Genomic DNA, 17,220 nt, shown 5'->3' on the forward strand with positions numbered 1-17,220 from the left:
AAACTCAACTTCATCTGCACCACCTATGAAGGTTAGTTACTATGTGAGTGTATGTCTGATTGTCTGTGGCATCAGATTCCTTTCATAGAATTTAAAATCATGCAATTTTTTATTTGTATTTTTGAAGGTGAAGACTGAAAACAAGCTGTGGTCCATCATCCATACCCAACCTCAGTGGATCAACATTTAAATCATCTTTATATTTGGATTTCTGTACAGATAAAGGAGTGTGAAAACATGCTTATACACTTATTGTTTCTTTCTTACGTTTTGTCTTCTAAAGCTACATGGAATATAATGCTATAGAAATTTAAGATGTTAACCAGACATCATTTTTTTTATTTCCTTTAAATCACTGTATCCTTTTTGCATGATGATGATGAACATTATTAGTGAAATTACTTTTAATAATAGTAAAATTGGTGGTGGATTTTTTTATGCCAATTATTTCCATGCTAATTTTCAACTTAAACCTTCCAGATACAACAAGCTGATGAAGAAAACCTAGTGGCAACTAAAGTCTGTTGAAGATCATATTCAAATGTCTTTTTTCCTGCAAAAAACCTGCACTCAAATTCATTGTAGAAAAGAAAACACTGAGGTAGAGAATATACATTAGACAGTGAATTAAACTGTGTGGTTGGCATACAATATATGTTTCTAAATTTTCTAAATGAAATGTTAAATATGGTGAAAATGTCTTTATTTAAGCACATATTCAACAAAAAAGTAGTATTGATGTGATTCTGTAAACTGTTGAAGTTAAAATTCTTCTTTTTTTAATTCATGTACCACTGGGACCTTGTTTTGTGTCTTGTATGATTAATGTGGACCACAACAGAGACATATATCTGTCTTGTAAACTTCATTAGGTTTAATTACTCTTCTATGTGGTTTCATGCTTGCCTGTGTTTTATATTGTAATTCTTGGTTAAGCAATAAAATTGGTGAATGTCTTGGCACTGCATGCCTCTAATTGCTTTTAGTTGCCTTCACTTACATTTTTGCCACTTCACAAGCTAAAAAGTTGTAAGTACTGCATTTATCATCATAGGATCTTCATAATAAAGCTGTCCACACTTAAAATCTGAATGTTATCCTTTTGATATTTGAGCTTATTTAAGTGGAAACCAAGCTCTGACAGTTTGACCTTGTGTTGAAAACCTTTACACAGCGATACTCATGCTAGACTACACAATAGCATTTTCCTTAGTCTGAAATATTTTTAATGAAATTCATAGACAGATAAATACATTTACTCAGATTTTTTTAAACAGACCAAAAGTTTACATATACCTTGGCTAAAGATGTTTAAACTCAAATTGTCCACATATTTCATGTTGCCATTCATTCCGTTTGGCAAGTCAATTAGGTGTCTTAGTGATTCAGATCAGAGGAAATGTTCAAACAATCAAATAGAGACAAGTTTCCTGAGCTATGTGGTACCTGGGGGGATTCCAGGAAATTGCTTCCTCCATCGACAGTGCTGTCTGGTGTTTGGAAGAGTATCAGCAAGATGATGCTGAAACCTGTTTGGCTGAGGGAAGCGGCATCTGCTTCCACTACACTTCTCACAGTGACGTCACTTCATTTACCCCGACTCCTCTGAGTTGGGCCAGGCACCGAGTCATGCCCCAGGTGGATGGGACTATGGTGGTGTAGAGGTGGAGTCACCATCTTTCCTGCTTGCTTTTCCCTCGATTGCAGACAGAGGTGTTGGGCCAGGCACCGAGTCATGCCTTAGTTTTGACCCAGGTGGCTGGTCACTAAGGGTGTGGGACTATGGTGGTGTAGAGGCGGAGTCGACATCTTTCCTGCTTGCTTTTCCCTCGATTGCAGACAGCGGCAGCTTGTTTGGGGAGGAGCACCACCAGCATAAAACTGGCTTTTTCTGGTGTGAGAGTGAAAGAAGCTGGCCTCTCAGCTACACACACAGAAAGATGGTGAGAGAGCAATACAAACTAAATAAGTAAGCTTTTGAATAGACCTTTGATTGACACATCACTTATGTGTAAATACAGCAATGTGGTTCACTTGCATTGTTTCCCAGTCAACCCCTCCCCAGGCTGACATACTTCTTGCAAGGAGTAGCTCCATCAGTAAAAGCCTTGTTGTGCCTTAGACTGATATGCACTGGTACAAACACTGACCATTTGCAGACAATATTCATTCTCAATAAGGCTGAAAAGGTGGTCTTAGGTATGGTCTAAACTCCAAGACACTTATAATAGAAACATATTAAAAAGCTAGTTATCTTATTTTTATGAACATCACTAATCTAGAAATGAAACTGACATGCATCTCTGATAATAATGTGCTTATTATTTGCTTTAAAAATTACAGTAGTACAGCTAATGTAAATACATGCATCAATTGTGTAATTACATAAGAGAAAATATGTTGTTAATTATCAAAATACACTTGTTTAATTACACATTTATTCACATGTGAATTTTGCACGTTGCAAGCTGTAGTACTGCAACTGTAATGGGTAGGAGATAAAAGGACTGGAGAATGGTGGGTGAACCATAGAGCACTAGGACCCAGCAGCAGTAGTTAACAGAGCAACAGTAGGACCCAGGGGCATTTGGTAGCTCTAATGGCAGGACCCTGTTTTCTTATAAAGCTTACCTGTGTCTGGATTGAGTTTGTAATTCATGGTGTGTGCATGCACGGGGAAAACGCTTTGCTTGCTAGAAAGGAGAGGTTTATGAAGCCGTCTTGAAGTTGAAATTGGGGACTGCTTTTGTTTTAGTTCCCCTTTTAATTCCACATTTGCACAAGAAAAGCTAGTCATTTGGTGTTCATAACCTTCAAGACAGTCTACACAAGAAACTTACATCCATCTCCATAAAGAGGTGCTGATTATTTGTTAAGAAAATCATCCTGAGTCACATGTTCTTGCAAAGAGATTTGCATATCCTCTTCACTGGTCAAAACATTTACTGCCACTGCCCACGGGCTGATGAAACTGATAAAAGACTGTCATGGTATCTCTCTAGGAATACTTGTAAAAGAGCTGGAGCGTGGAGATATAAAGAGATACTGTATATGAACATAATTTCAGTGGAAAATAAGCAGAAACACATCACGAGGGTAAAAGAACAGGAATATTGGAGAAAGAAGAAAATTTCCTGTAGGATTCTTTAGCATTCATATTTATAGTGTGAGTAGAGCTCTTCTAAGTCATGGTTTTCCATGATAATCCTTACATGGCGTAATTGTTACCGTGCACCAATGTTGTGAAATTAGATTAAGTTTGATCTAAGCATCTAAGTGATGAAATACATTTCTCTTTCAGAAATGGATTTCAGTCTTCTTCCTTCTCTCAGGTCAGTGAGCAGTTTGTCTTTTTTTTGTCATTTACTCTAATATTAAACCATGAATAAGTTCTGTCTGGTGTTGGCTGAGGGAAGCAGCGTCTGCTTCCACTACACTCCTCACAGTGACGTCACCTCATTTACCCTGACTCCTCTGAGTTGGGCCAGGCACCGAGTCATGCCCCAGGTGGCTGGTCACTAAGGGTGTGGGACTATGGTGGTGTAGAGGCGGAGTCACCATCTTTCCTGCTCGCTTTTCCCTTGATTGCAGACAGCGGCAGCTTGTTTAGGGAGGAGCACCACCAGCATAAAAACTGGCTTTTTCTGGTGTGAGAGTGAAAGAAGCTGGCCTCTCAGCTACACACACAGAAAGATGGTGAGAGAGCAATACAAACTAAATAAGTAAGCTTTTGAATAGACCTTTGATTGATACATCACTTATGTGTAAATACAGCAATGTGGTTCACTTGCATTGTTTCCCAGTCAACCCCTCCCCAGGCTGACATACTTCTTGCAAGGAGTAGCTCTATCAGTAAAAGCCTTGTTGTGCCTTAGACTGTTATGCACTGGTACAAACACTGACCATTTGCAGACAATATTCATTCTCAATAAGGCTGAAAAGGTGGTCTTAGGTATGGTCCAAACTCCAAGACACTTATAATAGAAACATATTAAAAAGCTAGTTATCTTATTTTTATGAACATCACTAATCTAGAAATGAAACTGACATGCATCTCTGATGATAAGGTGCTTATTATTTGCTTTAAAAATGAAACTGGGTCTTTTTGCATGCCATGATCACACTAAGAGCTTTGCATATCCTCTTCACAGATCCAAAAAAAAAAAATCCTCATAGCTGTCTTTTTCTGCTAGTGTGTTTATGTCCTCAACATTTGTTTATGTGTTTATGTAAAACACACATAAGAGATGTGTGTATGTTTTGATATTATGTGTTTTCAGAGCATTTTGAGCAGTGCTTAGTTAGCAGTGTTTCCCTTATGTGTTTTGGCACCACTGTATATTAACTGTCCCTAGTAATCATGTAAAAACTTCTCAACAGTACATGCAACATTTGTGTAACAGATTAGAGTAGTACAGCTATTGTAAATACATGCGTTGACTTCTGTTTTTACTCATGTAATTACAGAAGACTATCTTGATACATGTAATTACACATGTATAACACTGAGGGTAATTGTATGTACTGCTGTTTTTCCTGTTTTTACATGACTTTTCTGTTGTATTGTAGGCGGTGTAATTATTTACTTTGTACTTTTTAGCTGCACAGGAAATGTCAATTTTTCTAACATTTAGCTTGTGGTAATAATAGGCTTGCGTGGTACTCTTAAAAAAGTAGGCAAGTACAAAATGCACTTGTTTAATTACAGGTTGATTCACATGTGCATTTACCTAAGTTGTAGTATTGCAATTGTAATGGGTAGGAGATAAAAGGACTGGAGAATGGTAGGTGAACCACAGGGCACTAAGACCCAGCAACAGTAGTTAACAGAGCAACAGTAGGACCCAGGGGCATTTGGTAGCTCTAATGGCAGGACGCTGTTTTCTTATAAAGCTTACCTGTGTCTGGATTGAGTTTGTAATTCATGGTGTGTGCATGCACGGGGAAAACGCTTTGCTTGCTAGAAAGGAGAGGTTTATGAAGCCGTCTTGAAGTTGAAATTGGGGACTGCTTTTGTTTTAGTTCCCCTTTTAATTCCACATTTGCACAAGAAAAGCACTAAAAAGCTAGTCATTTGGTTTTCATAACCTTCAAGACAGTCTACACAAGAAACTTACATCCATCTCCATAAAGAGGTGCTGATTATTTGTTAAGAAAATCATCCTGAGTCACATGTTCATGCGAAGAGATTTGCATATCCTCTTCACTGGTCAAAACATTTACTGCCACTGCCCACGGGCTGATGAAACTGATAAAAGACTGTCATGGTATCTCTCTAGGAATACTTGTAAAAGAGCTGGAGCGTGGAGATATAAAGAGATACTGTATATGAACATTGTTTGAGTGGAAAAGGAGCAGAAACACATCACAAGGGTAAAAGAACAGGAATATTGGAGAAAGAAGAAAATTTCCTGTAGGATTCTTTAGCATTCATATTTATAGTGTGAGTAGAGCTCTTCTAAGTCATGGTTTTCCATGATAATCATTACATGGCGTGATTGTTACAGTGCAGCAATGTTGTGAAATTAGATAAAAATCATAAGTTTGATCTAAACATCTAAAGTATGTAATACATTTCTCTTTCAGAAATGGATCAGAAATGGATTTCAGTCTTCTTCCTTCTCTCAGGTCAGTGTGCACTTTGTCTTTTTTGTCATTTACTCTAATATTAAACCATGAATAAGTTAAGTATGTGTCTGGAAGATGGTCTTCTTCAGGCAGTGTGAATATCTTCAAAACATTTACATTTGAACATTTGAACAGTTGTCCTTAACCTGGGAGCCAGCACCTCTTTGAGGGTTGAGACATGGTCTTAGGTGGGTCGGCAGAGTGGTGCTACAAGATATATATCTTATCAAACACAAGCAGGCCATAGAAAATGTTGATTAATGTAGATAATGTAGATTAATGCAGATTATGAGCTCTTTACTGAGGGAGGGTCTTGACTGACTGCTGAACTTGAAGCATTTTTCAGCACCAGGCTAAAGACTTGTGGTTTGGTCAAAAAGGAGGGGGACATGAAATATGTCCAACCACCCCAAAAAAAGGGTCGCACTGCGAAAAAGGTTAAGAACTGCTGGTTTAGAAGACTTGAATGTGTTATTTGTATATTCATAGTGATCGTTTACTAAGCAGCATGCAAAACACACAAAGAGCTGAAAGTTGAGGAGGAAGAGAGTCCTATCAGCTAAAAGATTAATAGTTTGGGGAAATCAATGTGAGACCAATAAATATAATTAAAACATAGAAAAGTTCTGTGGATGAACTAAATAAAGATCATGGTGACCAAATCTAATTGGAATAGAAGGTCGCTGCAATTTATGTTTATGAATCTATAACACTGACTTTTTTACAAAACAATTTAGTCTTTAATAGTGTAGTTTTGGTGAAAATTTACTTCATTCAATGTGTTTTATTCAACATTTAATAACAATTTTCTTGTTTTTCTTTATTTTATCTCTTATGCTGTAATCTGTAATGAATACCACATAAACCACTTAATGTCCAGGCTCAGTTCCAATACCATTTTGTGGATAGTCTCAGTGAGAGGTGTAGTGCCCATTTACCATTTTCATTAATTTTATATTTTTATGGTGGAATCTTGAGTTATAATTCCAACTGACACTGAAGATTTCATAATGCCCTTGAAGCTGATTGGCTATGCTCATTTAAAGTGCTTCCACTGCACTCTGCTCTTGCTTTCAGTCTTTTTATTGATTCATATCGTCCTCACTTTCCCTATTTTTTTATTAATTAACTTTGAACTCCTTGAAAACCTCAAGCTAATTGTTTTTGCACCTTATTTTCCCATACAATTTTTCTTACATTGTCCTTTTTCTGTGCAAAATGAAAAGAAATCACGCAGTGCTCAGCAGCTTTAACTGGAAAGTTCTAGGAGACAATCTTGATCTATCACTGCCTATCTGGCACGTTACAGTCACTGAGGCCCTGTGGAGTGGCAAAACAAATCTGGATTTCAAGCAACACTTTGCAAATACCCAAAGCAATGTGATATTAACCATGATCACCAAAAATCACATTTATAATGCTTATAATAAACCACAGTTATGGTTAGGTATTAGTAATCTGACCAAAGAGCAGATGTCATTTGCATCCTCATTCTCAACAAAGAAGCCGAATACAAGGTGGATGGATAAAGGCGGACAAGAAAAAAAATACTCAAGCTGAGAAGCCACAATGCTGCTATCAGCTTCAGTCTGGAAAAGGCCTCCAAGATACCACCAACTACAAGATGAGAAAAATCCCCTTTCTCCTGAATGACAATTGCCCTGAATGAGACTGCAGATTTGATGGCAAAGCACTCTTTCTCTCCTTCGCCCCCTCCCTCACCCGGGCTTTCTCAGCCCTGCCCCCTGTTCATTGCACCATTAACTTACAATACATTACAAAGCTTTTCAGCAGACAAAAGGTGAGAAAAGCTCCTTGGCCAGACTCATGCCAAATCCCATTTCACGTCTTGCCCCTACCACTTAGCCCTTAGGCCTCTGTTTTGCATATTCACGTCTAGGAGTAGGGTGTCCCAATTTTTTAACATAGAGGGTAGGGCTGCGCGACTGACCAAAGAATCCCGTAAATGTGAGTTTTTTCTCCGTTAAGGATTATGATAACTATTGTATTATCGTAGTTTATTGTTGTTTCAATGTATTTTGGTTGTCTTCTTCATAACAAGCATAAAAAATTGCTAATGCTATGCTAATGTCTCAGTAGCTAGCTAGCTGACTTTCCCGTTCTACCTTAAATAGTCCAACTGTTCTGACGCCTGAAGTGCCAGAATGTAACTGCTGCTCCATTTAAGGTGGAATGGGAAACTTCGTACAAGAAGCTGGCGAATAGCTGATTTCAGCTTCATATCAGCAAAGAATTAGGGGTGGGCGATAATAAATAATTGTCTTATACTCCCTCTTTGAAGGCATATGATGCCCTAAATGTAACTAAAGCCCAGCAGTGAGGTTGCTGAACTTTACCCTTCTCTGCTATCACTGAAGATGGGCCAGATCGCCTACAGAGCACCGCGAGTAGCTGTTAATGAAGTCAATTTTTTTTTATTTTTTTTTGAGGGTCCTATTTCGTAGGGCAAGATCAACCACTATCCCTTATAACTCAGTTCCAAGAAGTTAGGGTGATGCCCAAAAACAAGGTGTAGGGGTAAAATGAAGAAATGCAATTGGGCCTCAGTCTCTTCATTCACCAAGCATTGCTCTGATTAACTAGCACTGATTTTCACAAACATTTTCAACAAATCACTGGAACGTTGCTTTCTTTGCTCCAAATGCTCCAAAATCTCAACCATCATTCCAGTCACCCCAAAAATGAACATTACTAGACTCCAGTACTGGTCAGTAGCTCTGACCTCTGTAGTCATAAGGGGCTTTGAATGCCTGGTCCTAGCCCACCTGAATTTCATTACAAACCCTCTGCTGGATCTTCTGCAGTTTGCATACAGAGCTACCAGATCTGTTGATGATGCTGTCAGCATGATCCAGCACTATGCTGAAGCATCTTGATAGTTCTGGATCCTACACCAGAGCTTTGTTTTCAGACTTCAGCTTGGCTTTCAACACCATAGTACCAGAGCTGCTGCAGGTCAGACTGTCCCAGCTGTCTGTGCCAGATCCCATCTGCCAGTGGATCATGGATTTCCTGACCAACAGGAGATGGCAGGTCCAGCTAGGGAAACACACATAAGACCCTCAATAGTGGAGTTCCACAAGGTGTTTCCGCTCCTTCTTTTCAGTCTCTACACTAATGACTGTGTCTCCAAGGAGCCAGCTGTGAAGGTTGTAGATGACGCAACTGTGGTGATGGTCATGGCAAATGGTGATGAGTCTGCCTACAGAAACGAAGGCACGCAGCTGGTCTCCTGGTACAGAAGCAACCACCTGCTGCTGAACACACAAAAGACTGTAGAGGTGGTGGTAGACTTCAGGCACAACCCCCAATCCTTAACCCTCATTCAACATCAAAAGCTCTGTGCTTTCCTTTGTGGAGTCACTCAAGTTCCTGGGAACAACCATATCCAGGAGCCTGAAGAGGGAGAGCAACATGGTCTCCATAGCCAAGAAAGCCCAGCAGAGAATGTTTTTCATGAGACAGCTGAAGAAATTCAACCTACCGCAGAGCCTGATGATCCGGTTCTACACTATGGTCATTGAGTCCATCCTCACATCATCAATAACTATCTGGTTTGGCTCCTCTTCCTCACAAGAATGAGCCAAACTCTGGCAAATAATCAGGACAGTAGAGAAAATCATTAGATGTAGGCTGCCAACACTTCAGGACATCTACAACAGCAGGGTGATTAATCGACTAGGAAAAAATACAGCTGACCCCTCTCAACCTGGACATCAATTCTTCCAGCCACTCGCCTCTGGTAAAGGATTCAGAGCCATCAAAATCAGCACAAAAGGACAGTGGACACCTTGCTCTTTATTTTAATCTGAAACCAACAAACAACCCCATAATGCTTATTTGCAAAACTGTACAAGTGTTGATTTTTTAAATCTTCCTCACTCTGTAATATCCGGTATGTAACAGTTATTGCATTATACGTCTACTAAAACTACTGCATGCGTATAGAAACACATACCTTGATATGTACAGATAATCACACATCTCTTTAGCTAATTTCACATCGGCTCTTTATTATTCTTTCTTACTCTTATTCCATTTATTGTATTTTTATTTCATTCAGCCCTATGGTAAACGCCTGTGTTTACAAATCTAGATTCTTTCTTCATGGAGATTATCAGAACTCTTGAGTTGAAAATCAACTTCCCCAACTCATCCATTTTAGTCATCTCAGCTAAATGAAATACTGTTATCCCCCTGCTCCTCAAATCCATTACTGGTCTCAGACCACCAAGAGTGGTGGTTCCTCATCTGTTTTACAGATCTGAACCAGACTAACTAGTACTACTGTCAGATCTAAGCAGTGACCTAATGTTGACCACACCAAACTAAGGTTCTCACTCATTAACATAAACTTTGCCACTGTGATGTGTAATGTGTGAGCTCATCTTGAACTCCCACTACGAGGGTGATTCACAAGCAGTTACCTGTCACTAGCCTGAACCCACTTAAGTCATGTCTAATCTCAAGAGTTCAGCTTATTTGTTCATATTGGTGTTACTACTGATATTAACAGCTTGGGACAACAAAATTTAACAAACACTAAAATGATCTTCTCTTGAGACTCAGACAACATAGTCATAGTGAGATTGTGACAGACAGCACAACCATAAAATCTATTAAAGGCACCTCAGGTTGCACAGACCCCTCAGTACAGGGCAGAGGTAATCACTAATTTGGGCTTTCGACATGAAGCTTCAGCTGTGTCTGAAAACTGGACCCTGAGCTTGTATCAAACTTCTTCCTATATTTATGCTTTCAATGGCTAAAAGAGAGGATTCCCTGAATGCGGGGTGATTCACTGGATCCTGGAGAGATTAGCCAGATCCCGGGTTTCAGCACCAAATGGTCATAAATCTTTTTCTGCAACAATGAAGAAAGTAAGGAGACTGGAATTTGCAGGGCATGCTAATATTAGATAGCCCTGAAAATTACTGGACTGTTTTAATGCACCCCACCTTAAAGAGACTATTAAGTACAACAATAGTAACATGCATTAGAAGAATTGACATTGTAAAGACTAAACCTGATGAGAGGCCGCTATAGGAATAGGAGCCTAGGTGAGGCTGTTCTGTTCTGGGTCCAGAGGAGTCCATTGTGATCCAGAGGAAGGAGGAACCTGTGAAGTGAGATTCATGTGTAAAAATAAGAGCATGCTAATTATGTAATAAACAAATGGTACCAAGACAACTGTGTATACACATGTTTGCAAGACTAATAAACTTGACTGAGATGTTATATCATTGAGATTATGTGTTTTATTCTATGTTCTTGTCACCTAGAGTATAGACATGGGTTGGCCTAGATCCTATGTGGGAGGGGCCACCTACTTAAAAAGGCATAGGAGATCAGTTCTAGTTCAGTTCTTGATGGTGAGAGTTCTGTGTGGCTTCGCAGCCCCAGGTGTAGATACTTGGATAGCTATATTTTCCAAGAGTTGTTGTTGCTGTTTTGGGGGCCTTTGATACTCTTGACCTCTCAATTACATTTGAGTGTTTCTGCTTTTATAAGTGGTAACACCATAAGACCGGGGTCTGCAGTCCAGGGGTTTTCAGACCAGGGTGTGGTGTGTTTGAACACAGGCTAGGCCATGGTTAATGTCACATTGAACTACATCACTGCATCTGCATCTTGACTCTCTTTATTGGCACAAAATAAATAAATAAATAAATGACTTCACTTTCTTTCTTTCTTGCTTGTGTGCTCGCTTTCTTTCAAAGACCTTTTTCTTTTATAGAAATTAAGGATGATGATTTTCATTTTTACATAGCAATACTGATAATATGATTAATGGTAAGATGAAACTCATTTTACCTCAAGGCCACAGGAAATGCTCACTTTTGTTTAACCAGCCTGACTTGGCCAGCTATGTCGTAGTAAAACCATTAAGTCCATGTACACTGGGCCACAAGGCTTTCATTTCACCTCGGAAAGTGTGATGACACAAACTAATGTCTGAGAAAAAAAACAAAAAAAAAAAAAAAAAACGTTGACATCAAAGTTGGCAAATGCATACGTTACACCTACATAAGCATTGGTCCTACTTTATTTTGTGTCTCTAATAACTGTGTAGTTACACATTAACAATACACGCAATTACAATATAACTACTACTGATGTATTCACTGTTACAGATGTGTTACAGTAGTACAGTTTATGTAGATAGACACAATTCATCTTCAGTTTCTACTAATGTAATTACATAAGTATATCTTGATAGTTGTAACAGCACATTTTCTTAACAGCATAAGTACACACATATGACAGGGTAAACTGCTTTCCCAACAAGAGATTGTTGTCCTGTTTCAGACTATAACAGGAGGTGTGTAATCGCCTATATTATGAGAGTTTTTACACTTCATCTGCACAGGAAATGACAACTTCCTAACGTTTAGCTAGCTTTATTAGTACGCTGGTGTTGTGGCATGACAATCAAAGTTCTGGCATTAAACCAATCTGTAGTATATTGCACAGCAACAGCACATATCTTTATAAGTAACTCTCAGATACATAATTAAAATATGTGTTGTATTATATACAACACCAAAAGCAATGTCTGTAAAAAAGAATCTGTAATTTCCCCGTACCGTATAACAACTGCACATGAACTGTCTATTAGTTACAGTAGAGAATATTTGTGTTGTAACATGGCAACCTGATCTAACCTGAAATCAGATTGATTAATAACAATCTGTAATTTCACAGCACCTGCATAAAGATACATCTTTCAAAAATAAATGGTCATCTGCTGTGCTAATACCATTACATTACAGAATGGTTTAAAGCCAAGACTTTTGTTACCATGTTACATCATAAGCAAACTACTACAACTATTTAAATGTTAAGAAAGTTGGCATTTCTGATGCAGATGTAGTGTAAGTATTATGTAGATAATGATACACCTCCTGTTACTATAAGAAAAATCTTGTTGGAAAAACAGTTCACCTAGATCTGACTCAAGCTTATTCAGGCACAAATTAAGCCCTAATTTTTGAGACATCACCATTTCTATTCTCCCAAAGAAATGCTATTTAAAAATCGCACTCTTTCCCATGTTCTTCACAGTTGTCTGTGGTCTGTCTGCATACGTTCCTCATCGGTATCACTTTGTGAATGAGAGTAAAACCTGGATAGAAGCTCGGAGCTACTGCAGACAGATCTACACTGATCTGGCCACCATCAACAACATGGAAGAGATGAACAAGCTGACTGAAATTATAAAAGATAAATCTCTTAGGGTCTGGATTGGACTAGAAAGAGTGGACTGGCAGTGGTTACTGCAGGATGGAACAGTTTATAAAGCCAGACTGATATATAGTAACTGGGCAACTGGAGAACCAAATAATAATGATAAGGAGGTTTGTGTTCTTATGAATGAAGATGGAGAGTGGAAAGATGAAGAATGCAGCTATTCATCTCCTTTTGTGTGTTTTGAGGGTAAGAATTCAGAAATTTACATTCCTGAAAAATATTCTTCATCAATACTGAAAATCCATTGGCTGATAGCAAGTATGCAGTATTTTCTGTATTTGCAGTACTAACCTCACACCTCACAGGTATCTAGTAGCAAGAGTTTTCACTGGTTTTCCCTCTGCATAGAAAATTAGTTTGGAATTAACTACATGCACTACATGTACACGCTATGCCTTATCCACATATCTATCATTTATGGTCTATTATTTACTCCTCATTTTGGCTCTAATTTCACATCACTGAGAACATGCACATAGATTTTCATTGTAAGAGGGTGAACAGATTGAATCGGCAACACCTATAACACTTACAGGACCACACTATATCCAGAGTTTGGTCGGTAAGAGTTCATATGTCTCTGCATCATATTTTTGATGTGTAAAGAACACGATTCAGCAAAAATCAGCAATGTATAGATTTTTATTTTATTTGCGTCACATTTTTGTGAGTGAGCAAATATATGAATATGAATATATTTGACACTTCGTCTTTTATTGTTACTCTGATATGTGTTTCCATAGCGATGTTCGCTGTGCAAACACTCACTGAGAAACTATAACAGTGCGTCCAACAATAACAGGGCATCTCTTATGTAGAGATAGGAAACACAGCAGCGCACAGAAAGCACAAAACAGGACAGACTTTCATGATTTCAATGCAACAAAGTCTCTGAATGAATCACTGATGATACGTTAGGTTAGGATATGGTTAAAATATTCCAATGTTTGTGCAAAATCTGTGAAGTAACAAAAATTATCACTGTTTAGCCTCTTTTTTGACAACAGTATAAATGTGTTTTGACAACAGTATAAATGTGTAGAAGTCTTTGGGCATTTGCTGAATTCTTCAAATGTGTACTGACAGAATTCAGCAAATGCCCAAAGACTTCTATTTGAAAATTCCAGGCATTACACTCAATACAGATCGTAAGACATGGAATGTCTTATAACATCTGTTCGTATAGGTTTCATTCAAACTTTGAATGCTGGAGTAAGTAAAATAAATAAATAAATAAATAAAAACTATAAAATAAAACAAAACAACAACAACAACAACAACAACAACAACAACAACAACATCACGGATTCTCCCTTTGTCCCTCTCAGTGTGTCTTTCGCCCCCTCTATGGTAGCCACGTGTCTTTTTGTTTTCTTTGACATGCTTTTTGTTGTTCTGTGTCTCCTCCCTGGTCCTGCCCCTTGTTATCTGTTCCAGCTGCCTGTAGCTCCGCCCCTCATTAGTCTCAGGTGTGTCTCATTTCCCCTCTGTGTATTTATACCCCTGTGTTTGTTCAGTCTTTGTCTTGCATTGTGGATGTTACTCTGTTGGTGTTTCCTTGTCTCTTCAACAACTTTTTTGGAGAACACTCCCTGAGCTTTTCTGGGAACTTGTGAAAGCTCTACTTGTGCCACTATGCTGGCAACAAATTACCACAAATTCCTCACTATGAAAAATTTGTGTCATCTGAAAGATCAAATTATGCAGATTTATAACTTTCAAACAATTCTGACTCAATAACGTTTGAAAATATTCCACCATGTTTAAATGTCCCACTGAAAGCTATAGAAATTGGACACTGTATGAACCACTCAACCGAATTAGAATCTCCCCATGAAATATTATGTTTTTTTTTGGTACAACTGTTCAAAACTGTGTTTGCTAGTCATGTACTGGCTAGTGCTTTTGAGTTCTTCTCTAAATTAATTTTAACTGTCTCATTTTACAACTTTACATTTGGTTGTAAAGTTTCAGTGGTGCTGTGATTGTTTTGGTAGTGATGAAATGTTCAGTCATTTGTTTTAATAAAATAAACATAATTCGGCCATAGGGTCATTCAAAGCAAAATGATTTTAGTCTAAAGTCTGAAATATGAAAGCTTACGGTATCCAATCAAAAATAATATGCAATATTAATTAGCCAGAAATTTTTCACAAGACATTTACTAAATGTAAAAAGGTAAATGACCATGTTATTAATATACTCTGAAGGCTTGTCTGTAAAGTTAGTCATGGATGTGTGCTGGCTCATCTGGGGCCATACTAAGTTGGGTTGTTTACGTTGTTTCCACTCTTTTTCTGAATGGTTTACTTTCTGTTCCATGTTTCCAAGTCCAAAGGCTACTGAAATGTGTTTTGTTATGCTGTAAGCCTTTGTATGATGAAAAATCCATTTGAAATATATTGACACATTTTCTATTAACATTTTTTAGGAAAACAAAGTAGACATGTGTTTATTAATGATGCAAAGAGCTGGCATGATGCTCAGAGCTACTGCAGAAAGAATGACACAGATCTGGCCAGCGTGAGGAACCAGACAGAAAATGATGAAGTAAAGAAGGTAGCCAATAGAAAAACTGTTTGGATCGGCCTGTCCAGAGTCTCCTGGAAGTGGTCAGATGAGAGTTACTCCTCATTCCGATACTGGATGCAAAAGCAGCCAGATAATTCTGGTGGAAAAGAGAACTGTGGTGAAATAGTAATGACTGATGAGGGTCGCTGGAATGATGCAAAATGTGAAGAAAAGTTCTCATTCATCTGCTATGAGAGTGAGTTGTATATTACTTCTTTTATAATTTGCTCATTTTATTTACTCTTTTTAGGTGCAGTTACCTCTTTAAATTTACATATGTTGTGTGACTGTACATGAAACTTATAACTAATTGTGTAAACCATCAAAGGGCTGCATTGTTGTCTAACTTATGGACTAATCTCTTTCCTTTTTCCTTTTGTCTCCAGATCAGCTGATCTTGATCAATCAGAATCTGACCTGGAGAGAAGCTCTGAGATACTGCAGAGATCATCATGTGGATCTGGTCTCAGTTCACTCTGAGGAGATCCAGCTCTGGGTGAAGGAGGTGGCACAGAAAGCCTCCACTGAACATGTGTGGCTGGGTCTGCGTCACACCTGCACCCTCAGCTTCTGGTTCTGGGTGAGTGGAGAGTCTATCTGCTACCAGAACTGGGCACCAGGTAACGGGTCCGGAGAAGAAGACTGCAGCTTTGTAGAGAGAACCGGAGCAGTGCAGTCTAGAGGAGGTCAGCAGTGGGTCAGCCTGCCTGAGGACCAGAAACTCAACTTCATCTGCACCACCTATGAAGATTAGTTACTGAATGCGTGAGTGTATGTCTGAGTGTCTGTGGCATTAAATGGTTTTGTATAGACTGCATTTAAAATTTTGCATTAAAGATGAAGAATGAAATCAAGCTGTGGTCCATCATCCATACCCAACATCAGTGAAGCCACATTGCTGTTACATCGATATTTGCATTTCTGAACAGATTAAGGAGAGTAAAATGAAGCTTAACACTTTGTCTTTGTGTCTTAAGTTTTGAAACTAAACCTGTTTAAATTGCAATCGAGATTGAAGGTGGTAACCTGACATCACATATGCTTTATTTTATGTAACTATAGTCATTATATCTTGATTCTTTTTCTTCTTTTTAAATAGTTGTTTCTGAGCTTTTTTAACTGTAATTTAACTATTATTATGATAAGTAAGCTGTAGTAGTTAGCAGTAGTAATAGTAGAGGTGTTACTAATAGTAATATTGGTGGTGGAGTTTTTTCTTTTTTAATTTTCAATTTTAACATCTTCTGTTAAATGACACTAACAAATCTGGGAGTGTTGTGGCCCAGACTCTAAAGCTAATGAAGAAAAACAAATGTAAGCTAATGTAGACTGTTGATCGCCTTCCATCGTCCTAGGGTCACCTGAAGATTCCTGTAAAAACTGCACTCAAGCTGGACTTCCACTAATGACCAGCTTGCATGAACTCAATATGCCTGTGTGAAAGGAAACAACTCTCTGTAGCAAAAGCTAACAGAGGTTTGTAAATCTGCAACATATAAAGTCAAGAACATATTATATAAATGTCTTATAATCTTCAAATGTCTTTGTTTTAACCAAACCCAGGGCATAAAAGTGAAAGTAAACAACCTTCTTACAGTTCTGGAACCACTAGGATCTTGTTTTACATATTTTATGATTAATGTGGTGACAGTCCATCCCATCTATCCAAAGTTCTAGGTTAATTTTAACTCTTCTGATGCTTTATTTATGAAGTTTGTATTCTTGTTATTACACAATTTGCTAGAGTTG

General features: G+C 38.2%; 2 protein-coding genes across 3 annotated transcripts in view; both read left to right on the forward strand.

Moving 5' to 3' along the window:
* Window positions 1-403, forward strand: part of LOC118804326 (macrophage mannose receptor 1-like) — a 9,876-nt gene extending 9,473 nt beyond the window's left edge. Inside the window, exon 5 of the mRNA XM_036564810.1 lies at window positions 128-403. Within this exon, the coding sequence (XP_036420703.1) occupies window positions 128-138 (11 nt within the window). The 3' untranslated portion in view covers window positions 139-403. The remainder of the gene's footprint in view (window positions 1-127) is intronic.
* Window positions 404-3,077: 2,674 nt separating this feature from the next.
* LOC118804327 (macrophage mannose receptor 1-like) lies at window positions 3,078-16,398 on the forward strand. 2 transcript variants are annotated; one of them, XM_036564814.1, is made up of 6 exons: window positions 3,078-3,166; window positions 5,587-5,628; window positions 12,715-13,086; window positions 15,332-15,667; window positions 15,858-16,236; window positions 16,309-16,398. In XM_036564814.1, the coding sequence occupies exons 2-5, from the start codon at window positions 5,589-5,591 to the stop codon at window positions 16,223-16,225; spliced, it is 1,116 nt and encodes a 371-aa protein (XP_036420707.1). In that variant the 5' UTR covers window positions 3,078-3,166; window positions 5,587-5,588; the 3' UTR covers window positions 16,226-16,236; window positions 16,309-16,398. The 2 variants fall into 2 exon arrangements, with proteins under 2 accessions (XP_036420707.1, XP_036420706.1); XM_036564813.1 differs by lacking the exon at window positions 3,078-3,166 and adding an exon at window positions 5,257-5,443.
* Window positions 16,399-17,220: the final 822 nt, after the last annotated feature.

Source organism: Colossoma macropomum, unplaced genomic scaffold, assembly GCF_904425465.1.
Source record: "Colossoma macropomum unplaced genomic scaffold, Colossoma_macropomum, whole genome shotgun sequence".
NCBI lineage: Eukaryota > Metazoa > Chordata > Actinopteri > Characiformes > Serrasalmidae > Colossoma > Colossoma macropomum.

Coding starts and splice junctions, on each gene's coding strand:
- LOC118804327 (XM_036564814.1), top strand. CDS start 5,589: ATGGATCAGAAATGGATTTCAGTCTTCTTCCTTCTCTCAG. Junction 13,087..15,331: donor TCCTTTTGTGTGTTTTGAGG/GTAAGAATTCAG, acceptor AACATTTTTTAG/GAAAACAAAGTAGACATGTG. Junction 15,668..15,857: donor CTCATTCATCTGCTATGAGA/GTGAGTTGTATA, acceptor TTTTGTCTCCAG/ATCAGCTGATCTTGATCAAT.